At 55.1% G+C, this 19,836-nt stretch overlaps 1 protein-coding gene across 1 annotated transcript in view; it reads left to right on the plus strand.

Annotated features, from left to right (window-relative positions):
* LOC117639717 (cilia- and flagella-associated protein 299-like) overlaps positions 1 to 4,151 on the plus strand; it is a 9,286-nt gene extending 5,135 nt beyond the window's left edge. The window contains exons 3-4 of the mRNA XM_034375593.1: positions 3,703 to 3,900; positions 3,981 to 4,151. Coding sequence (XP_034231484.1) covers positions 3,703 to 3,900; positions 3,981 to 4,151 — 369 coding nt within the window. The remainder of the gene's footprint in view (positions 1 to 3,702; positions 3,901 to 3,980) is intronic.
* Positions 4,152 to 19,836: the final 15,685 nt, after the last annotated feature.

Consider the following 19,836-nt stretch of genomic DNA (forward strand, 5'->3'; position numbering starts at 1 on the left):
CCATTTTTAACGCGCAGCCTCGCGAAAATGTTATGATCAGCCCCACTTTGTCACTCGGCGAGAATGATTTTTTCCTTCCGCGAAGACTTTCTCGCAGTGCCGCGGAGCCCGCTGCTGCCGCGGCTGCTGCTCTCGAAAGGTGCCGCACCCCGCTCTCTCTCTCTCTCTTTTCTCTCTCTCTCCCCTCCTCTCCTCGCCCCTCTCTCTCTCTCTCTCCAGATTAACGCCCGGCCCCCACCCCTTTGCAGAAAAACACTGCAACAGTGTGCCTCTAATCAGAGGGTGCTCCTCGCCAGGCCCCACACTCGTCCCCCAACAACGCCTCGCGCTCATCACACCTTTTTCCCGCCAAGACTTCCCTTTCGCTTCGTTGTTTCCGCCCCGATCTGCAGCCATCCGCAATATAGTTTTCCATCATCCCACCTCTATTCTTCTCACCTTCTGCCTCCTCTCCCTTCCCCTCTCCTCTCCCCCGTCCGTATCCGGTCAATAGAAGCGTTTTCAGCTTCTTTCTCTGTTTTTCTGGGCCCGGGGGACTTGTGGAGTGTCGCGCAAGTGTGTTGAGTGTGTAAGCGTGGGTGTGTTCGGGGGTACGAGTGTATGTGTGGGTGTGTGTCCGTGAAATCGAATTTGATTCGCGCCAAGTGTGCCCCCATTGGACGTATGTGTTCCCCCTGCCGCCCTCGGCCGCCCGCGCTCCAGAAAAGGTCCCCTTCCCGTGTGCTCCAGCTCCAGCTCCAGGCTGCATTAGTTGCAGCGATGTGGCTGTCGCCTGCGCCACCGCCGTGAGAGCGTTGTTGCTCCACTGTTCGGGGGGAAAGGGGTAAAAGAGAGAGGAGGGCCGTCACGCGTCTTTTATCTACCGGGCCCGGGGGAACAAGTTTGAGATTTTTCATCCTGGATACAAATGACGAAGCTCAGAAACAAAACAGGCGTGCGTTTCGACGCGGACAGTGCGGCCTCCACACTGTTGTCTCTCTGTGTCCCTCGGCCTGTCTGTCTGTCTGTCCGCCCTGCCTGCTCGCGGCCTTCCTTCCATCTCGGGGCGGTGCTCCTGACGGTCCTGAGTCACAAAGAGAGCAATTCGGGCCGAAAAGCGACGTACAGGAAAGGGTCGTTTTGCAGTCTTGGGCGGCAGTGTTTCCGTCCGCCACTTGTCCCCATCCAAGGGGCCTGCAGACTGATTCCGGACAGCACCGCGGTAGAGAGAGAGAGAGAAGAGAGAGAGAGAGAGAAAAGAGAGAGAGAAGAGAGAGAGAGAGAGAGGAGAGAGAGAGAGAGAGAGAGAAAAGAGAGGACGCCTGCTGAGGCCATTGGGCCACTGGGCCATCCAATCGGTCGCCGCCACTACTGTCAAGACGACCACCACCACTACGCGCTGCCAGTCCCTTCTGGAGGGCCGGGCCACACTTGGCGAGGAGTCAAAGGTCAAAAACAAAAACAAAAATGGAAAACCAACAAGAGCAAAAACAACATAATAGAGCCAAAAACAACATAACAGAGCCAAAAACAACATAACAGAGCAAAAAAAAGAGGGAGAAAGCAACGAAAAGCAAAATGAAAAACAATTTTTTTTTAAGATGAAAAAACGATTTTTTTGAAAATAACCCCCTTTTTCCAGGAGCGCGGGCAACACACTGACGCGCGGCCAGTTCCTGAAGCGGCTGCGCGCCGTGACCGAGGCCCTGTACCCGACGCGCAACCAGTACCTGGAGGACAACAGCGGCACCTCTCTCGGACCCGCTGCTCGCGAGCTGGCGCAGCGCGAGCGAGCCAACCGTGTGGGGCTGCTGGCGGTCAGTAGAACAAAAAATCCTCATTCTATGGAAAACTACAAATCTATTGGCGAGTTCGCTTGTCCAGTGGCGGCCTGTTTTTGCCTTCTAAGAGACAAAGATCACAGTCTATGGCACTCCGGCGGCGAAAGACGACAAATTGTGGCATTTTTAAAGAAAAATCCGATTTTCATGTATTTAAAACTGAGCAATAGGAAACTTGCCAGGATTTGCAGTAAATACCTATAAGCTTTTTGGGGGAGAGGGCGGGGGATGAGTTAAGATTTCATTTTTGGCCGCTCAAGTGTTATCCTACGTATCTCAATGATTACGTTGCAATGCTTGGGACTGCTTCACGGTACTTGACAGTTTTTTGCAGTGCTTGACAGTTTATGGCAAAGCTTGGCAGTTTTTTGGCAGATCCCGGGAGGGTTTTGGCAGGCTTGGAGCTTCTTGGCAAAGCTTGGGGCTTTTTTTAGGCAGACCTGGGCAGTTTTTGGCAGAGCTTCGGCGGGGCTTGGCAGTGCTTGGCGGGGCTTGGGCAAGCCGGGGCCTTAGACCCGACCACCCGACCCTCGGGAGGGCTCGTCTTCGAGGCGCCTTGGTTGGCACGCATTAATTAATGCAACCGATCGGCGTGGGCCGAGGGCGGGGCGGGGCGGGGCGGCCTGATGAGAAGCCAGCCCGCCCCGACGCGCTCGCCGCCAATCCCCGGCCGCTGCGACGCGCCGACCGAGCTGTAACTGAACAGGGCTCGCTGATTGCGGCACGGCTCCCCGCGAGGCGAGGCGTGGCGAGGCACGGCGGTCGCGGACCGTATCCGTTGCACTCGCCAAACGGCCAAACTGCTCAGTTCCAGGCCAGATTTTCAGCCGACGTTGAGTACACTGTGAAGATCATAGTCTTTTCTTGACAGCTTTACAATTTATAGGCTAACTTTCCGCACGAGAATGTCTTCAATCCTGTCGATGCATACCCATGCACGCCCTTGAGCTTTGGTGCATCAAAATTTTATGATGCCTGAACCGTGTCATTTCGGTGTTCGAAGCGCGGTCACCCTTTTACGCGAGTCTGTGACGTTGATAAGCAGAGGAGACACCTCTTGAGCGCGAATTACACACGGCAAAAAGAAGGCCGGGAAACCAGGGGCTGACTAATGGGAACGAATGCCGCAGGCGCCAGGCCTCGCTGCAGACCTCGGCTCCGGGACTTGGCTGCAGGCCTCCAGCAGACTGATTCCGAGAGTCGTCTCCGTCGCTCTGTCTCTCTTACACGCCTATGCGGCCCTATGCGAGAGAGACGGAGCGACGAAAACGACTCTCGGAATCAGCCTGCAGGGCAAGGCTGTCCATTTAAACAGCCCGCTGCTCCATCAGCCTGCCGGCATGCCCGGGGCCGGCCTATCGAGGCTTCCAGGCTTCGAAGCAGCGGAGCAGCGCGGTTGCGGTCGTCTGCCCCCGCGAAAGGGATCCCTCGGCGAGCGGCGCGGAACGAGGCGGGCGGGGGCGGGGCTGGAACAGGGCGGTCGTGGAGGCGGTCGAGGCACCTGCCGCGGCCTGCATCACTGCAAGGCAGCCAATCTATGGCCTGCGGTGCCGGCCCGCGATTTATAGTGCAGACTCCATCACGCCAGTCAACGAACGGGCGGGCAAACGCCCACGCGACACCCCCGCGTCAGTGGCGGGTCCAGGGAGGGGGGGGGGCTGAGATTCTAGAGGTGCCTTCAGCACTAGCGTCAACACGACTCGAACCAAACGTGTGTTCCTACCAATGGATTCCTCGTTCGGAGAGCAATCCATTGGTGGTGTCACACGTTCGGTTTGAGTTCCATTTGGCGACTGTGCAGCTCAAAACGCGTCCGGGATTTTGACCGCCTCCACCGGTCTTCTGGCCCACTGCTGGCACGCCGTGCCTGCACTGCTTGCAGACCATCATCCACCTCCACATGGTGAGCTCGCTGGGCTACGAGCTGTCCGGGTACGTGGACTTCGCGGACCGGCTGTCCAGGGAGAACTGGGTGCCCTACTTCAAGGGCGAGCGCACCCTCACGCCGGCCAGGAACGACCTGGCCTTCTACCACTGGCGCATGGACCAGGCGCGCTGCAAGTCCACCAACAACTTCAAGGTGAGGCGGGGCCGGTGAATTTTCAAACTACGCGTTATTTTTCGTGCACGAATGCATTTTTGTAAATATTTGAACCACAGGTGATGCCGGACCCGCGGCGCGGCCTCCTGTTCAAGCACCGCAAGGACCGGCTGCGCGTCTGCGTGGACCCGGCCGTGGCGCCGGGGCCCAACTCGACCCGCACGCGCGTCTCGTCGCCGCAGTACATCAGCTGCGTCCTCATCGACCACGTCGTCCGACAGAAATGCTAAACAAACACACGCACACCTTCCCTGTTTGTCTCCGAGTTTTTAGACCCCCCCCCCTTTCCTTTTCCACCGATGACGCGCGGTGGCCACCACGACGACGACACACTGCACCATTAGCCCTCGTTATTTTCCCGGAAAGGAGCATGGACAGGTACGTGTACTTACACACACATCACTCCAGTGAATATCACACACACACATACACACACACACACACCCCTACACACGCACACAAATAACTCCAATAGTCTCTCTACCCCCTCTCTCCTCTCATCCTCCCCCCCCTCTCTTTCTCTCTCACACACACACACACACACATGCCCTTTCGACTTGAAGGCCGCGAAGGCCCAACAACAACAGCAAGAGCGGTCAACGTGTGTTTACTCTGCCGGTCCGTACGACGCAGCCATACGCAGCCACTTGCAGCGTGGGGGCGGACGGACGGCCGGATAACCAGAGAGAATAATCAAATCCAAACTTTATCGCCGCGGAGCCGGAGCCAGGCCGCGCCACTGCACAGTCCATTCACGCGGGGCAGGTCGGGGGTCGCCCTGTCTCTCTCGCACTCATGGGGCTCTCTGTTGGAGTGCGAGAGACACAGAGCGACTAAGCGATCTTCTGAATCGTCCGGCAGGCACCGGGCCCCCGCCATGGGCGGACCCGGCCCGAGCTGCGAGCCAGGGCGGGCTGGGGAGGGGGAGGGGGAGGAGGGAGTGTTTCTGCTCATTTGCTTGCATACACGTGTAACGGAGCAGCCTTACACGGCGCGCATAATCTGGGCATAAATTGGTCATCAGGCATTGCAGGTACACTGTAGCCTAACCGGCTACACGGTGTGTGTGTGTGTGTGTGTGTGTGTGTGTGTGTGTGTGTGTGTGTGTGTGTGTGTGTGTGTGTGTGTGTGTGTGTGTGTGTGTGTGTGTGTGTGTGTGTGTGTGGCAGCTAATCGCGCAGTCTGCCCCGGCCGCCCTCGACTAGTCCCTGCGAGGATCCGCGCCGCGTCCGCGACGTGTGCGTGGTAATGGACAAACAAGGAGGCCCCGGCACTGCATGAGGGGGTCGAGGACGTCGAGGACGTGGAGGAGGCCAAGGAGTAGCGGGGCGACGCCCCCGCACCGCCCGGAGGCTCAGCGAGCTGGTCCGGAACGCCGCTTTCGTCGCTCTGTCTCTCTCGCACCCACACGGCGCGCCCCTTGAGAGCGAGAGAGACAGAGCGACGCTCGCAAGCAGCTCGCCAACTTATTGACGACACCGGGACCGCCTGGCTGCGCCAAGGGCTGCGCCTGGCAGTCCTAGCTATACGCCACCTGATGGCGCCGCCTCACCAGATTGCAACAACGCCGACGACGTCGCGCTGTCTCTCTCGCACGCGCGGGCCGCTCCGTGAGGGTGCGAGAGAGACAGAGCGACCGGGGCGTCACTGCCTGCCTGGCGGGCACTTGCTTTGCATAATCAGGTGGACAGCCACTCGATGTATCGAGGACGCCGTCGACGCCTAGCGTACGCAGCCCCCTCCCCTCCCTTCCTCCTCACTCTCTCCCCTCCTTTCCTCTTCATTACCGACTCGGCCCGAGGCCCGGCCTGGACCGCGCGGAGGCTTGCAATGCCCTCTCCCATTTTTGCGGCAATCGTAAATCCAGATTGAGACAGATCATAAACCCGACTCCCCGCCCCGTCCCCCTCCACGGTCCGCCCCCACACCGCGGACCCAGGCGGGCAGGACGGGCACCCCCCAATTCCCCACGTGGCGTGGCGGGGCGCGGCGGGGCGGGGCGGGGCGCGCGCCGTGGCCACCCTTACTAAAACAACCAGCCCGGACCAACTCACTCGCCCATCACTGGCGGCCCGCCACGCACCCACTCCTCTCCCCATCCCCTCCCCCTCCCCCGCGGCCCGGCCCGCGCCCACGCTTCGGCCCCTAACCCGCTCCAATGTACTCATTTTCCCCGGCGAAAGTATCTCCCGGCACACCGTATTCGCGGGCTGTAAAGTTGCGATGAGTGCACAGCTTTGTTTCTGTGTGAGTCTGTGTGAGCGTGTAGGTGCTGTATGTGTGTGCGTGGCGTGTATGAACTGACCTGCCGACCATACCTTACACACGCACACACCCACCCTCACCTCAATTCTCACACGCTAGGCGCGCGCGCACACACACACATGCACACAAACGCACACACACACGCAGTTGGTCCCACCAGTATGTCAGCAGGTTGGCGCTTATTCTTTAAGCGTGGGAACAAATTCGGGTCGGACAGGTGTCGAAAATCTCGCAACAACGTTCCCCCCACCACCACCATCACCCTCGCCGACACACGCCACAAGGCACATTCTTCATGGTGCACCAAAGTTGAGGGAACGTCGCGATATTTATTTTGGCAGTGTGCGAGCATACCGCGGGGCGTTTCGTGCGTGACAGTTTTCTAAGTGGTGCGACGCAACGGGTTCGCGGCCCTGGCGTCGAGTCCCTGCAGACGCCGCGAGTCGCGAGCGCGAAAGTGTCCGGGCCATCGGGAATATGCATCACACGCACAGCAGGTCGTAAATATGAGCCGTCCGCACGACCCACCCCGCGCAGGACAAGACCCCCCCGAAGTACATACGCGCCCCGAGTTGCTGTTTGTTTCGAGTCTTCCTTTAACTTGGGCCTGAGGGTCACCGAGGGGCCGTTTGGGCCGTTGAGCAGTGCGCGGCCTCTCTCGCCCCTCGCCGGGGACAGACAAAGGGGCCGGAAAATGTCCCCGTCGTCGTACAAAAATATATATTTCTCGTCCTGACAATTGTTATTATTTTTGCCGTGTACGGTAAGAACGTTTCCTGGTTTTCCCGGGAAACCTGTGTGAAAGACATAGCCGATCAGGGAGTTCCTGCGGTAACTGGAAACCTTTTTCACTCTGTACTTAAACTGTTTAGGACACGTTGTCGTACGGAAAAATATTTGTTTTTAGTCGTGAAAATTGTTATTTTTTTCCTGCCGCACTTTTGTAAACTGTTTATGATAATTCAACTTTCTTTTCTTCCTTCGAATTCAGAAAAAATCAATTACACAATACAAAAATTAATGGGTATATTTTCGATTTGACTGCCCAGTCTCAACAACACTCTGGCTTCCTTTCCCAGTTGACGAAGTGACTGGTGCAAGCATCGTAACGACGTGGTTTATCTCCGAGTTGCGAAGCTTTTCGTTTGCATCTTACGATGTACTCTACAAATCGAAGAGTGTATATGGTATGCTCTAACTGGAGCATGCCTGCAAGCACGCTCTAACTAGTGCATGCCTGCCAAGCATGCACTTAATAGCGCATACATGCCATGTACACGCTTCCTGATGCAGACAACTCCCTATCCCTTATGCACTAGATGCATGCTTCAGTTAGCGTGTACATGGCATGTACGCACTAGTTAGTGCATGCCTGGCAGGCATGCGCTAGCTAGAGCGTGCTTGCAGGCATGCTCCAGTTAGAGCATACCATGTACACTCTTCGATTTGTAGAGTAAAACCCCAAAAAGGCTTGGTGGACAAGGATAAGTTTGGCTTGGTACTGTGACAGCGCCAAATGTACCTTAGTAGCATAGCTCAAATTTCATTGCAACTCATTTATATTGAACGCCTAGAAGGCATCACTTGGAAAGTGAAATTCGTGTCCCCACGTGCATGATTTCAAGCCCAAGTTTTTTGAAAGTGTAGGCCAGTCGCTGGTCGGCGCATGGCGAGGCCTGAAACCACAGCCGTGAGAGTGGGGCAGCAGGCCAGTGCCAACTAAACGAATGCAGATACAAAAAGGAAAAAAGAATGAGAAAAAGTGACTGCAAAGAAAGTTGGCATAGGAAAACATTTGAAAGCTCCGTCCCCTGCATTATCATGCTATTACTCCCGACAATGTGACCAGTCAGCTGTCCAAACATTGCGATACAGCCGACTGATTCCGAGAGTCGTTTTCGTCGCTCTGTCTCTCTCGCACTTATGGGGCGTCCCATATAGGTACGAGAGAGACAGAGCGACGGAAACGACTCTCGGAATCAGGCGGGCCGGCCTCGGTGGTGGACAGGTCGGGGCAGCAGGACTTTTTCGCGCCAAAACTGGACCGGCGCGCGCATTTCGCAACACGCTTTTTTTTCAGAGCAGCAATCAGCGCGGCGGGCGCCATGCCGCGCTATTCGGACGATATAGTAGCCCAGGCTTACCTGGGCGCGAGCGTCGCGGCGGGCTGTTTGAACAACGCATGAGGACAAACACCAGTGGCGGCTCAGAGGGGGGAGGGGCAATGCCCCTCGGTCAAATATCTGTTAACACCTTCGCGCCGAAGTGAAATTAAAGGAATGGGAAATCGCAGCGAGGGGCACGGTAAAAACGGTTCCTGTTTTTTTTTTTTTTTTAAGAACTCCCTGGATCCCCGGGTGGAAGGATCTGCAGTCTAAACAGCACTTCTTCACTTGCGTTTTACTGAACTTAACTTTGTGTTTAAAGTACTCTACAAATCAAAGAGTGTACATAGTATGCTCTAACTGGAGCATGCCTGCAAGCACGCTCTAGCTAGCGCATGCCTGCCAAGCATGCACTAACTAGTGCATACATGCCATGTACACGCTTCCTGATGCAAAAAACTCCCTATCCCTTATGCAGTAAATGTATGCTTCAGTTAGCGTGTACATGGCATGTATGCACTAGTTAGTGCATGCTTGGCAGGCATGCACTAGCTAGAGCGTGCTTGCAGGCATGCTCCAGTAAGAGCGTACCATGTACACTCTTTGATTTGTAGAGTAACTGTGAATTATAAAAAAAGTGGAAGAAAAGCCGAGATTTTTCTGTGTTTAAACTATTCTGTAACCGTAAATTTCTACAAAAAGACTATAGAATTTTGTACAAAAAGTGTAGTAAAACTGCAAAAAAAGTACCAGTTTTTTCGCCCAACTACAGTTTTGACTACAGTTTATACCAATTTCACACTGCAGTGAAATCATAGTTACACCTACAGAATTCACTTAAAGGAAGAATAAAATTAAAGTGTAGTGTTAAAAATACGTGTTAAAAATGAATTTGAACGTTCAATTTTCCTACTTCTGTCAGATTCTACTGCCCCCTTCGACCTTCCATGGTCAACTTCCTTATTGTCTGATGATGAAATCAGATTTTCTGCGGGGAATCGAACCTCGCACCTTTTGGTTGCGGACCAAGTGCCTTATCCACTGGTCTACGCCGCCTGCCTGGGAAGGTGATCCACCCAACGTGACCACATAATAAGGCCTGGTGCCGGTGGCATTAGCAGGGAAACTCAGTTAAAACTGCAGTTTTTCTTCAGATTCTCTGCACTCTCTAATCTCGACACTATCATGCAGTCTAACTGTCTCAGAACTAATCATTAACTGCACTTACTTCTGTACTTCATATCTATTGTAGTGACTATAATTTAAACTAAGTCAAAACTGAAATCCTTCTGCAGAGGCGCTCTGTAGTAAGGCTGAAGACCAGGAGAACAATTTATTATTAGTTTAAAGTCTGTGACAAATGCACATGAATTGAGGTTCTCAAGTCTAATACTTTTGCAGTTACTTTTGAATCCATAGTACTGTTCCAATACTGCAGTTTTTCCACTGAGTTCAAACTACACTTGAACTGCAGATCCTTCCACCCGGGGGAAATTGCCTATGCCCCTCCCATAGGCTTCCTGGGAAAACCAGGTAACGTTTTTACTGTGGACGAGAACACCGGTCTCACACCGACGTGAAGGTGTTAATGCCCGGAAGGTGCGCAATGTACGACACTGCGCCTGAAGGCAGGCACAAGGTGAGACATGGCCACTTCTGAATAATCATTCAGCAGATTGATTTCGAGAGTCGTCTTCGTCGCTCTGTCTCTCTCGCACCTGCACGTGACGCCCAATAAGTGCGAGAGAGACAGAGCGACGGAAACGACTCTCGGAATCAGTTTGCTGGAGCCGCCCCTGGCCAGTCCAACACGCGCACCGCGGCATGGCGTGCTTGTTGCCCCGACTCGTGCCCGTCAGCACGCCGCGACCAAGAGATCGGTTCCGTTTTTATTCGACGCCGAGGAAACAGCGGAAAACACACGACCTGTTTTGAAATGAGATGAGGGACAATTTGGGTCCCGCAAACAAAAACAAGAGAGTGAAAAAAACAACAACAAGCGGGTGTTGCAGCACGGTTTGGATACACCACGGAAGCACAGCAAGAGTTCGCCAATTAGGTACAATACTTTCAAACTAGTGTAAACCGACCCGGGTTGAGGCCTGCGGTCATGCGTAAGCCCGATCCCTTTGGAAACTACAGACGAGGAAAAGAAGCGACGCATAAATTTTCAACTGTGCTATCAACTCATCTAGAATCATTTAGCAGGAAGGCATCTCGATCGGGGATCGGCTGTCAATGCGGCCGGCGAGCACGCAAACTACCGGCATGCATAATGCATGCCCCACTCCGGACTCCAGCGACAGCGGGGCGGGGCGGGGCGCGGCACGGCGGGGCACACGGATGGACAACTCCCAAAACAGTCTTTTTCCGCAAACTCTCGCCTTGTTATCTTTGGCAACAATCGCGTGGCTCGCAATACGCTCGCCCGGGCCGTCCTGCAAGGCCGATTCCGAAAGTCGTTTTCGTCGCTCTGTCCCTCTCGCACTCATGAAGCGAGCCGTACAGGTGCGAGAGAGACAGAGCGACGACAACGACTCTCGGAATCAGTCTGCTGGCCGCACGGCCAGGCCTTGGCTCGGGCCGCATCCAAATAAAACTCGACCGATATCACCAGAAACCAAATTTAAATGAAGGCCGCCGAGTCGCTCCGTCTCACTCGCACTCGTGGGGCGAGCCGAAGGGGTGCGAGAGAGACAGGGCGAAATCAAGTCCGCCGTCAAGAGTTTTGGCCCACTGTGCACCGCGTGTCTGTTTCGAGTCCAGTTCGAGACACATCGAACCGGAAACGCACACCCAGCACGGCAGTGTGTCGCGGCCCTAAAACCGCGGCCGTGCCGGAGTGGCTCGCAGTGTCGGGGAGCGAATGGGCGTGTCTGCAATCATCACGTCCGCACTGCGAAGCATGCAACGCACTGCACTGTATCGTTATCAGTCATCGCCAGTCCAAGTGGCCGTGAAACGCTCGTCACACGCGGACTGCGCGCCGTGAGAGAGAGAGAGAGAGAGAGAGAGAGAGAGAGAGAGAGAGAGAGAGAGAGAGAGAGAGAGAGAGAGAGGAGAAAGGGTAAGGAGAGAAGAGGGAAGGGAGCGCGGGTCCCAGTTACGACAGTCGTTACATTGCGATTGCAACACATCCATAAAGTGGGACAATCCCGCGGTCCACAGGTACACTTACTACCGCATGCCCGCCGCGCACACCGCAAAGAACAACGACAAGGAAATGGAAATGGACGAATGAATAAAAGAAGTTGGGCGAGTGACCACGCGGCGACGACGCACGCTGAGATATGTGGGCCAAGTTTGAGACGTGTCCGCGTTCCTTCCTGCGTCGGCGCACCTGTCGCTGTCTCTGTCGCACTCATGGGGCGCTATGCGCAGGGGTGCGAGAGAGACAGAGCGACGAAAACGACTCTCGTAATCAGTCTGCGGGCAGGGCTAGGTCCGAGAGCGTCAGCGCGGTGCGGCTCTGCCACGCAGCGCGCCTGCGAGTCGAGGGATACTCGCCCGCAGCGCAGCGGTGTCTCACAGCCGTCTGTATTGCCTACCCCGCACGGCGTTCTCCCTCTGCTGCCGCCTCTTCGCGCGGGCGGCGGCATGGCCCTGCCAAGTTTTGAGCTTAATTCGTTAAACACAAGTCTATTCAAAGGCATGGCCCCGCCAATGGAATGCTCTTTGAACGAGGAATCCAATGATACCATCATACGCATGATTCGAGTGCAATTTATGCACTGAGCTCGAAACGTCTGAACGGCCGAACTGGGCTCTGGTCCACTCGCTGTGCCGAGGGGTCACTCGGTTAGCGCAGGCAGGCGTGTGATTGTTTCTGGTCAAGTCTAAGGTGACCAGGCGGCGGCCGTGGTGTGATGGATGGGCCCGATCGGCCCGTCGCATCCCGAGTACCGAACAAAACGGCAAGCTGCCGGCAGTGGGTCAGACCGGGCAAAAAACCAACGTTGGTTATTCGCACGATAAGCTAAGCCCTGTGAGGGGCTGGCTGGCCCTGGCCCGGTGCAAAGACAGTTCGGCGGAACTTTTCTTCGCTACATTTAAAGGTTCCGGCATAAAAGTTGCCATTCTCAACTTGGAATTAGTCGTCGGGATCAAACGGGGCGGGGGAGGGGGGCGAAAACGCGCGGCGACCCGCGACCATACACCGACTGCACCCAAAAAAAGTTTAAGAAAAGCGTCAGTTTGTTTCTTCAAGCAGTTTTCTTCTTTCGAGAGGCTTTCGTAATTCGAAAGTGGCCCCGGACCGCACTGGCACACTGCCACGTGGGCGGGGACTGTCAATTAATTAGGGGGTCGTCCACAAATTACGTAATCCTTGTTGCTCCTTAAGGACTGCTAGTGAGTGCGAGAGAGACAGAAGACATTGAGTTACATGTAGACGAACCCTGGCTGCGTGAGACTTGAACTTGGGGCGACTTTCCAAACTGTCCACCTCGTCAAACGCGGAGCCGACGAACCCCGGGCGAAAACGAGAGGGAGTCACTCGTAAAATAATACCACGGCTAGATCCAGGCTGCACTCTGTAAATACTGACTCTGCAACGGGTCGGAAGCGACAGAGTCAAGCAAACGAAAAAAAATAATTTCAAATTGGACTTTTTCCGTGGATTACTCTCGGACTCCAACTGTCTAACGGCGAAAGGCTGCTGCACCATAATACAAAAGAAATTCAACAATCCATAAGGTTAAAAAAAATCCAAACGAGGTAACAACATTACCAGAAAATTATCACCATAATAAATTTACAAATTTTTGGTGGGGTGCATTGGACAAAAAAAGAGTGTAGAGCATTCATAACGCGTTCACCACACTTAGCAGAATAATAAATTTCCGGAATTTCCGAAAGGTACCTTCGGCAATTTTTTTCTCAGAGTTACCTTTTAAGTCCCAAAATTTTATTTCTCACACAGACTAAATGTTATGTAAAATTTTATACGAGACATCACATTTTTTTGCGCACACGAAATTTTCGTACAATTTTCGTACGAAAAACTGCACATTTTCCGCCATTTTTGTACGAAGTTGCACAAAATTTTGTACAAATCTGTACGAAAAGTTCGTGTGCACTAAAAGTTGTGATGTCTCGCGTGCAAAATTTGTACAAAAACATCTAGGGTGCAGTGTAGCCAACGACGACAAAACGATGCGATGATGAGTGGGCACAGACAAAGGTAACGCGACGCGTGCTCGATGCCGTCCACTTATCCGGCCCTCCGGGGAGAGGCTGTCAAAAAGGGACACCTGCAGAGGGACCCCCGAGCCATTGAGGAGTAATGAGCCGTCGGCACGGCATCGGCTAAGTCTCGCATCAGCCCCCCTCCCCTTTCCCATTTCCCCTCCCCTCTCGCCCCTCCCCTCCGCCGGCACTCTGCACTGGCCCTGTCCCATCGCCAGATGTGGTTGCAGCGACAGAGTAATTACCCCACCATCAAACTGGGCGCTTCATAACTTTGTTAACGAGCACCGCTGCTAATAAACTCTGTATTTACCTTGCCCCCCACCCCTTCCCCCTTCACCTCCGCAAGGGGAAAGGCCGGGTAGGGGTGGGGGGAGGTAAGGAGACAGGTACGGCGCGTCCAGAGGGGCGCGACACTGTACGCGTTGGTACACAACACCGACGTGTCGTTTGCAGCGATTTGATACACTCGAGCTTCCAGCAGCTGGTGAAGTCGAACGAGGTAAATGCACGCAACTCCACCATTTTGCAGTGGGCCAGAAGACTGAGGGGGGGGGCGGTAAAAAATCTTTAAGGGTTTTGAGCTCCAGAGTCGCTAGATGGGACTCGAACCGAGCTTGTGACCCCACCGATGCATTGCTCTCTGAATGACAAATTCATTCGTGTGGTCACACGCTCGGTTCAAGTTCTGTTTAGCGACTCTGGAGCTCAAGACACATCTAGGATTTCAGCCGCCTTGGCCGGTCTTCTGGTCCACTATATGATCTGTCTGGTCTCATTTTTCTGTTACTCTTTTTCAGAACACCGACACTTTTTAAACTGAATTTTTCCATGTAACGTGGCAATTGCACGGCATACATCACCGAAGTGTACGGATAGTTAGTGCAAAGGGTGGGCCAGGGGCGGCCGAGCCGAGCTCAATTAAAACCACGTCGCATCTCGGCTCGTTTTTCGGGGCCCACCTCGCCGACGCACCCCTTTTGGGGCCCCCGTCAGCGTGGCGCAGCGAGCCGCGGCCAAGGAGGTAATTAGCAGACATGAGGAAGCCCACACCTTAACCCATCACTGCCTAAAATTTCTTAATGGAAAATGAAAACAACTTTATCGTCGAAAAATTGTGCGTGAATGTGCTCCATAGTAATGAGCTGTAATGAGTAGACGGAAGCATGCAGAAAGTCGACAGGCGCCCCAGACGCGGCCCAGGAGTGGAGGCGCCTCTCTCTCTCTCTCTCTCTCTCTCTCTCTCTCTCTCTCTCTCTCTCTCTCTCTCTCTCTGTATCTCTCTCTCAGTCTCTCTCTCACACTCTCTCAGTCTCTCTCTCTCTCTCTCTCTCTCTCTCTCTCTCTCTCTCTCAGTCTCTCTCACACTCTCTCTCCTCAGTCTCTCTCTCATACTCTCTCTCTCTCTCTTCTCTCTCTCTCTCTCTCTCTCTCTCTCTCTCTCTCTCTCTCTCTCTCACGCGATGTGGGGGCGTTAGGCCAAGTTTTAAGGCCGCCACGATGCCGGGCATGCGGAGTGCGGGCTGTGGGGCGCGTGCCCGTTGAAGCCAGTGAATGGCGGCACATAAACCGTCAACGAGTCTTTCCCGCAGTTGTTGGCCTGCTCCAGTTAGCCGAGCTCCCGGTTCCCTGTCCGCTCGGACCTGCAGACTGAGAGTCGTTTTCGTCGCTCTGTCTCTCTCGCATCATGGGGCGTCCCCTTTGGGTGCGAGACAGACAGAGCGACGAAAACGACTCTCGGAATCAGTCTGCGGCCAGTGGCGCGGCACGCGGCAACGCCATTTCGAGTTATCCGCCAAGTTTCTGAAAAGCGGCGCGGATGGCCCGGGCCGGTGTTCCGGTGGACGTGGCCTCGTAGCCGCGCCTACACCGCAAGGGCATCATCTGCAGTCCGAGCGAGTCCGACCCACACACGCCCATCATTTCTCCGAAATAGGTATTCTCTCTCTCTCTCTCTCTCTCTCTCTCTCCTCTTCTCTCCTCTCTTCTCTTCTCTCTCTCTCTCTCCTCTTTTTCCCCCTTTCCCCCCCTCTTGCCCCCGTAAGCTTTCCCCCTTGGGTACGACAGTGACAGAGCGAAGCAATAATAATGTTTGGACTCGCTTAACCGCCTAAAAGCCTCAAAATCAAAAAAAAAAATCACTTTCCAGCGGTATTGCGGAAAAACATCTCCCGAAATGGAAATCACACCTCTCCGCACGCGCGCACACGTTCCCCCTCTTCCTTAGTTACAAAGTACTTGCCAGCCGTTCAATATGATTCCTTCCGCGCCGCGGCAATGAATACCATCTCCATTTTTCATGTAGACACTTCCCCCAACCCGGGACGGCACGGCGGCAGCGGCTGACTGATTCCGAGAGTCGTTGTCGTCGCTCTGTCTCTCTCGCACTCAGGGGGCGTCCCGTAGAGGTGCGAGGGAGACAGAGCGACGAAAACGACTCGCGGAGAATGAGTCTGCGACGCGCGAAGGTGCAGACGGGGTGAGGCATCACGAGGGGAGGGGAGGGGACGTCAGGAGGGGAAGGGAGAGGGAGAAGGGAGGGGAGAAGGAGAGGAGGGGATGGGAGGAGGGAGGAGGGGGATGAGAGGGGAGGGAAAGTATTCGGCTGTTTTAATCTCGACCCCGAATAATAAAGAGCGTATTGACATGGGGCCGGGCGGCTTGGATAACGCGGCGCAGGAATAATGGAAACGATACGCGAAAAGGACGAAGAGGACGAGTGGAACCGCCAAGGGGCTCGTCGCGCTGTCTCTCTCGCACTCACGGGGCGGCCCGCAAGGGTGCGAGAGAGACAGCGCGACGAGGTTGCGCGTACACCCAGCGGTCGGCGACGTCTCACTTTGACGCGGCAGGCGGGCACACTGTGGCCTTCCCTGATTGGTGGACGCGGAAGAGTCACCGTCCTTGTTTATCAATCAGCCGTGAACCTCTGCACTGCCGCCCGCATGCCGACGCCCCATCACGGGACCAGTGGCGAATCCAGTCGCGAATTTGCGGCAAAAACGCTGTGATTGCTTCGCTTTCACGCCGAGGGGGTAACCACTCCCGTAATACCCTGTACACAAAAACCGTGTATTACGCGTAATACACGTGATCGTAATACCATTTTTGGGTCAAATGTGCCAAATTTGGGCATTTTAGGGCCGTCTACACACGTGTAATACACCCGTAATACAGCGTAATACCGAGTAGTCTGTACACGATTTCTTGAAGCGTTTACCCCCTCGTTTCACGCAGCTTCCAGCGTGGAGCTTCCATAAAAATGGCACGGCTGGACCATCCCTCCGCAATGCGACACCTCCTCGGAACAAGCGGCTATCTCCAAAGGGAGTGCAGACAACGGCTATCTGTGAAAGTGCTGCAGACAAACGGCTATCTTTTTGACCCCCTGCAGACAAACGGCTAACTGTTTTCTCCACTTCCCGAGTTTGATACTTATATTTACAATCAATTGAGCCTGTCAATTTGACCTTATCCAACAGATGTCAAAAGTTTGTCAGAGCAGATTGACACACAACATGAGTCTGTCACGTGCGTCTAACCTGAGAAAAACTCAAGGAACCCGGCCAACCCTAACCTCTCCCGAAAAGTCAGTTAGCCGTTTGTCTGCAGGGGGTCAAAAAGATAGCCGTTTGTCTGCAGCTCCTTCACAGATAGCCGTTTGTCTGCACTCCCTTTGGAGATAGCCGCTTGTTCCGACGAGGTGTCGAATTGCACGAGTGGAGTTTGCAGTTTACAAATTTTACGTGAGGAGTTGGTGAGGAGTGGCTCACAGAGCTCCCACCTCTTGGCTTGAAGCAAAGGTGGAGAACTTCACAGTTGAAGTGCGGACACTGCGAACCCTCCCCTTCTGAGAGCGGAGACTAAAAATTCTACAAATCCGCATTTTAGTGAGTAGTGTCCACACTTGCCTTCATTCACAGTGCATTACGACACGGCTGCGCGGAACGGCTCCGCTCGCGGGTGAGGAACGGTGGACACTGCCAGCAGACTGATTCCGAGAGTCGTTTTCGTCGCTCTGTCTCTCTCGCACCTGCACGGGACGCCCCATGAGCGCGAGAGAGACAGAGCGACGAAAACGACTCTCGGCATCAGTCTGCATGCGCCGCCTCGCGACATTCTTCCGCCACTCGGCGGACGCAGAAAACGCAGACGAGGCGGCGATAAAGACATACGTGTCGATAATATCCGAGAAAGCGCGACAAGGTTCCACGCTATCCAAGTGACAATCCGACGCGATGGCCTCACCCCATCCCTCTGGCGGGCACCCACGCACCCAGCACGCTTGCACCCTTTCCCTTCACCCCCCCCTCCCTCCCCTCTCCTCTCTCCCTTCCCTCCCTCCCTCCCTCCCTTCCCCTCCTCCTTCCTCTCCCTCCCCTCCTTCCCTTCCCCTCCGTCCCCTCTCTTCCCCCTTCCCCTCCCTCCCCTCCACCCCCTCTCTTCCGCGGCCGTCCGCCAGCCTGCCGCCGTATCGGAATCCTATTACGCGCATTACAGAGCCTCGCGAATATCGACGATATTTGAGCAACATGTTCGGCGCTCCTTGCACGCGCTGCAGTGTGCAGTGCAGGGTCGCGCCCAGGCAGGTCGGTGTCGTCTTGTCGGCACAACAAATTCTTTTCTACGAGTTTTTGTACTCGGTCTGACACAATTTTGCGAACAAGTACTTTCTCTGCACTTATTTATACGAAAAATTTCGGGTGATTGTGCGAGACCAGGCGTAAATACATACAATACATAAAGTGGGTGCCAATCAATCGCTTTGGACTGACAACCACTGCAGTAGAGCGCCAGAGAATTAAAGTAAAAAGATTTTTTTAATGAAAATTTTTTAGCCTTGTTTTAAGCCGCGTTGAAAAAAAAATCGAAAATACCGGAGAGTGTCCTCCGAAACTCCGGGTGGAATTTCTAGAGGCTTTGATTTTCAAAGAGATCAAATTTGTACCAGGTGGGTCACGGACCCGTGTGAAATGGTTACTATGCAACCCGCTCGGAGCCCTGCATCCGGGCTTGCCTATGCGGCAGTTGGCGGGCGAACGGGAGGACTAGGGGTGCCACCCGTCTTGCCCAGCCCCAGTTGTCGTTCCGCGGACACCTCGCGGCCTCCGCGAGGGCAGTCCGCGGATTCCGCGAGTCCTGCCGCGGGCTTCGCGAGTCCTCGCGGGCGTTCCGTGTCCTCGCGGCCTGCCCTCGCGAAACCCGTGAAAGGACTCGCGAAGTCCGCGAGAGGACTCGCGAGACCCGCGGCGGACTGCCCTCGCGGAGGCCGCGAGGAGTCCGCGGAACGACAACTGGGGCTGGGCAAGACGGGGGGCACCCCTAGTCCTCCCGTTCGCCCGCCGATGCCGCATAGGCAAGCCCGGATGCAGGGCTCCGAGGGGTGCATAGTAACCATTTCACACGGGGTCCGTGACCCACCTGGTACTGTACCTGCCGTGAACACTGGAGTTTTCTGGATCTTCCAGAGATTGCTTGGAATTATTATTTCAAGTGCAACGGGTATTTCCCAGGACGAATTTCGCTCTAAAGCCAATTTTGTAGGTAAATACAGTTCTTTTCCCTGCTGAGAGATTTTTTTTTCGGTCAGAATGCCCCCTCTGTTGGAAAATTTGAAAAGTGTGTTCCGGTGGAGACAGGTGGTGTGGCGGGGATCAAAGGATGGTGCGGTGCCCAGAAGGAAGGGCTCGGCTGGGCGGCCATAGGGAGGGAGCACCGTGCCGCGCCGTGCCGTGCCTTGCCCTGCCGTGTCCTGCCGTGCCGTGCCCACCGCCGCCGCCGCCATGATCCCTAGTCATTTTCCGCACTGCTGGGCGCAAACGCGGCGGCCACGGATTCGCACTACAAGTTTACGGTGGCGGCGTGAGCCGGGCGGAGGGGCCGCCCTGGCTGCCCCGCCCGGCCCTGCCCGGCCCTGCCCAAGCCCTGGCGAGGCCTGGCCAGTCGCGCGGAGAGAATGTCTTTACACGTCTGGTCTTCAAACTGTTGCGGTGGGAGCAAGGGCGGATCCAGAGACGGGTTCAGGGGTGTGGGAGCCGCGAAAGTTGCACACCTACAGCCCTGTGCAGTGCGGCTTTTGCCCCCGCCTCACAGTGGGCGGGAAGACCGGTGGAGGCGGCGTAAACCCCGGATGCGTTTTGAGCTGCCGAGTCGCTAAACAGGACTCGAACCGAGCGTGTGACTCCACCAATGGATTTCTCGTTCAGAGAGCAATCCATTGGTGGGGTCACACGTTCGGTTCGAGTCCCATCGAAGGACCCTGGAGCTCAAACCGCGTCTAGAATTTTGGCCGCCTCCAGTATTCTGGCCCACTGCGCGCCTCCCCCTCCGGATCCGCACCTGGGGGCGGCCGCGGAGG

Source organism: Thrips palmi, unplaced genomic scaffold (assembly GCF_012932325.1).
Source record: "Thrips palmi isolate BJ-2018 unplaced genomic scaffold, TpBJ-2018v1 HiC_scaffold_11, whole genome shotgun sequence".
Lineage (NCBI taxonomy): Eukaryota > Metazoa > Arthropoda > Insecta > Thysanoptera > Thripidae > Thrips > Thrips palmi.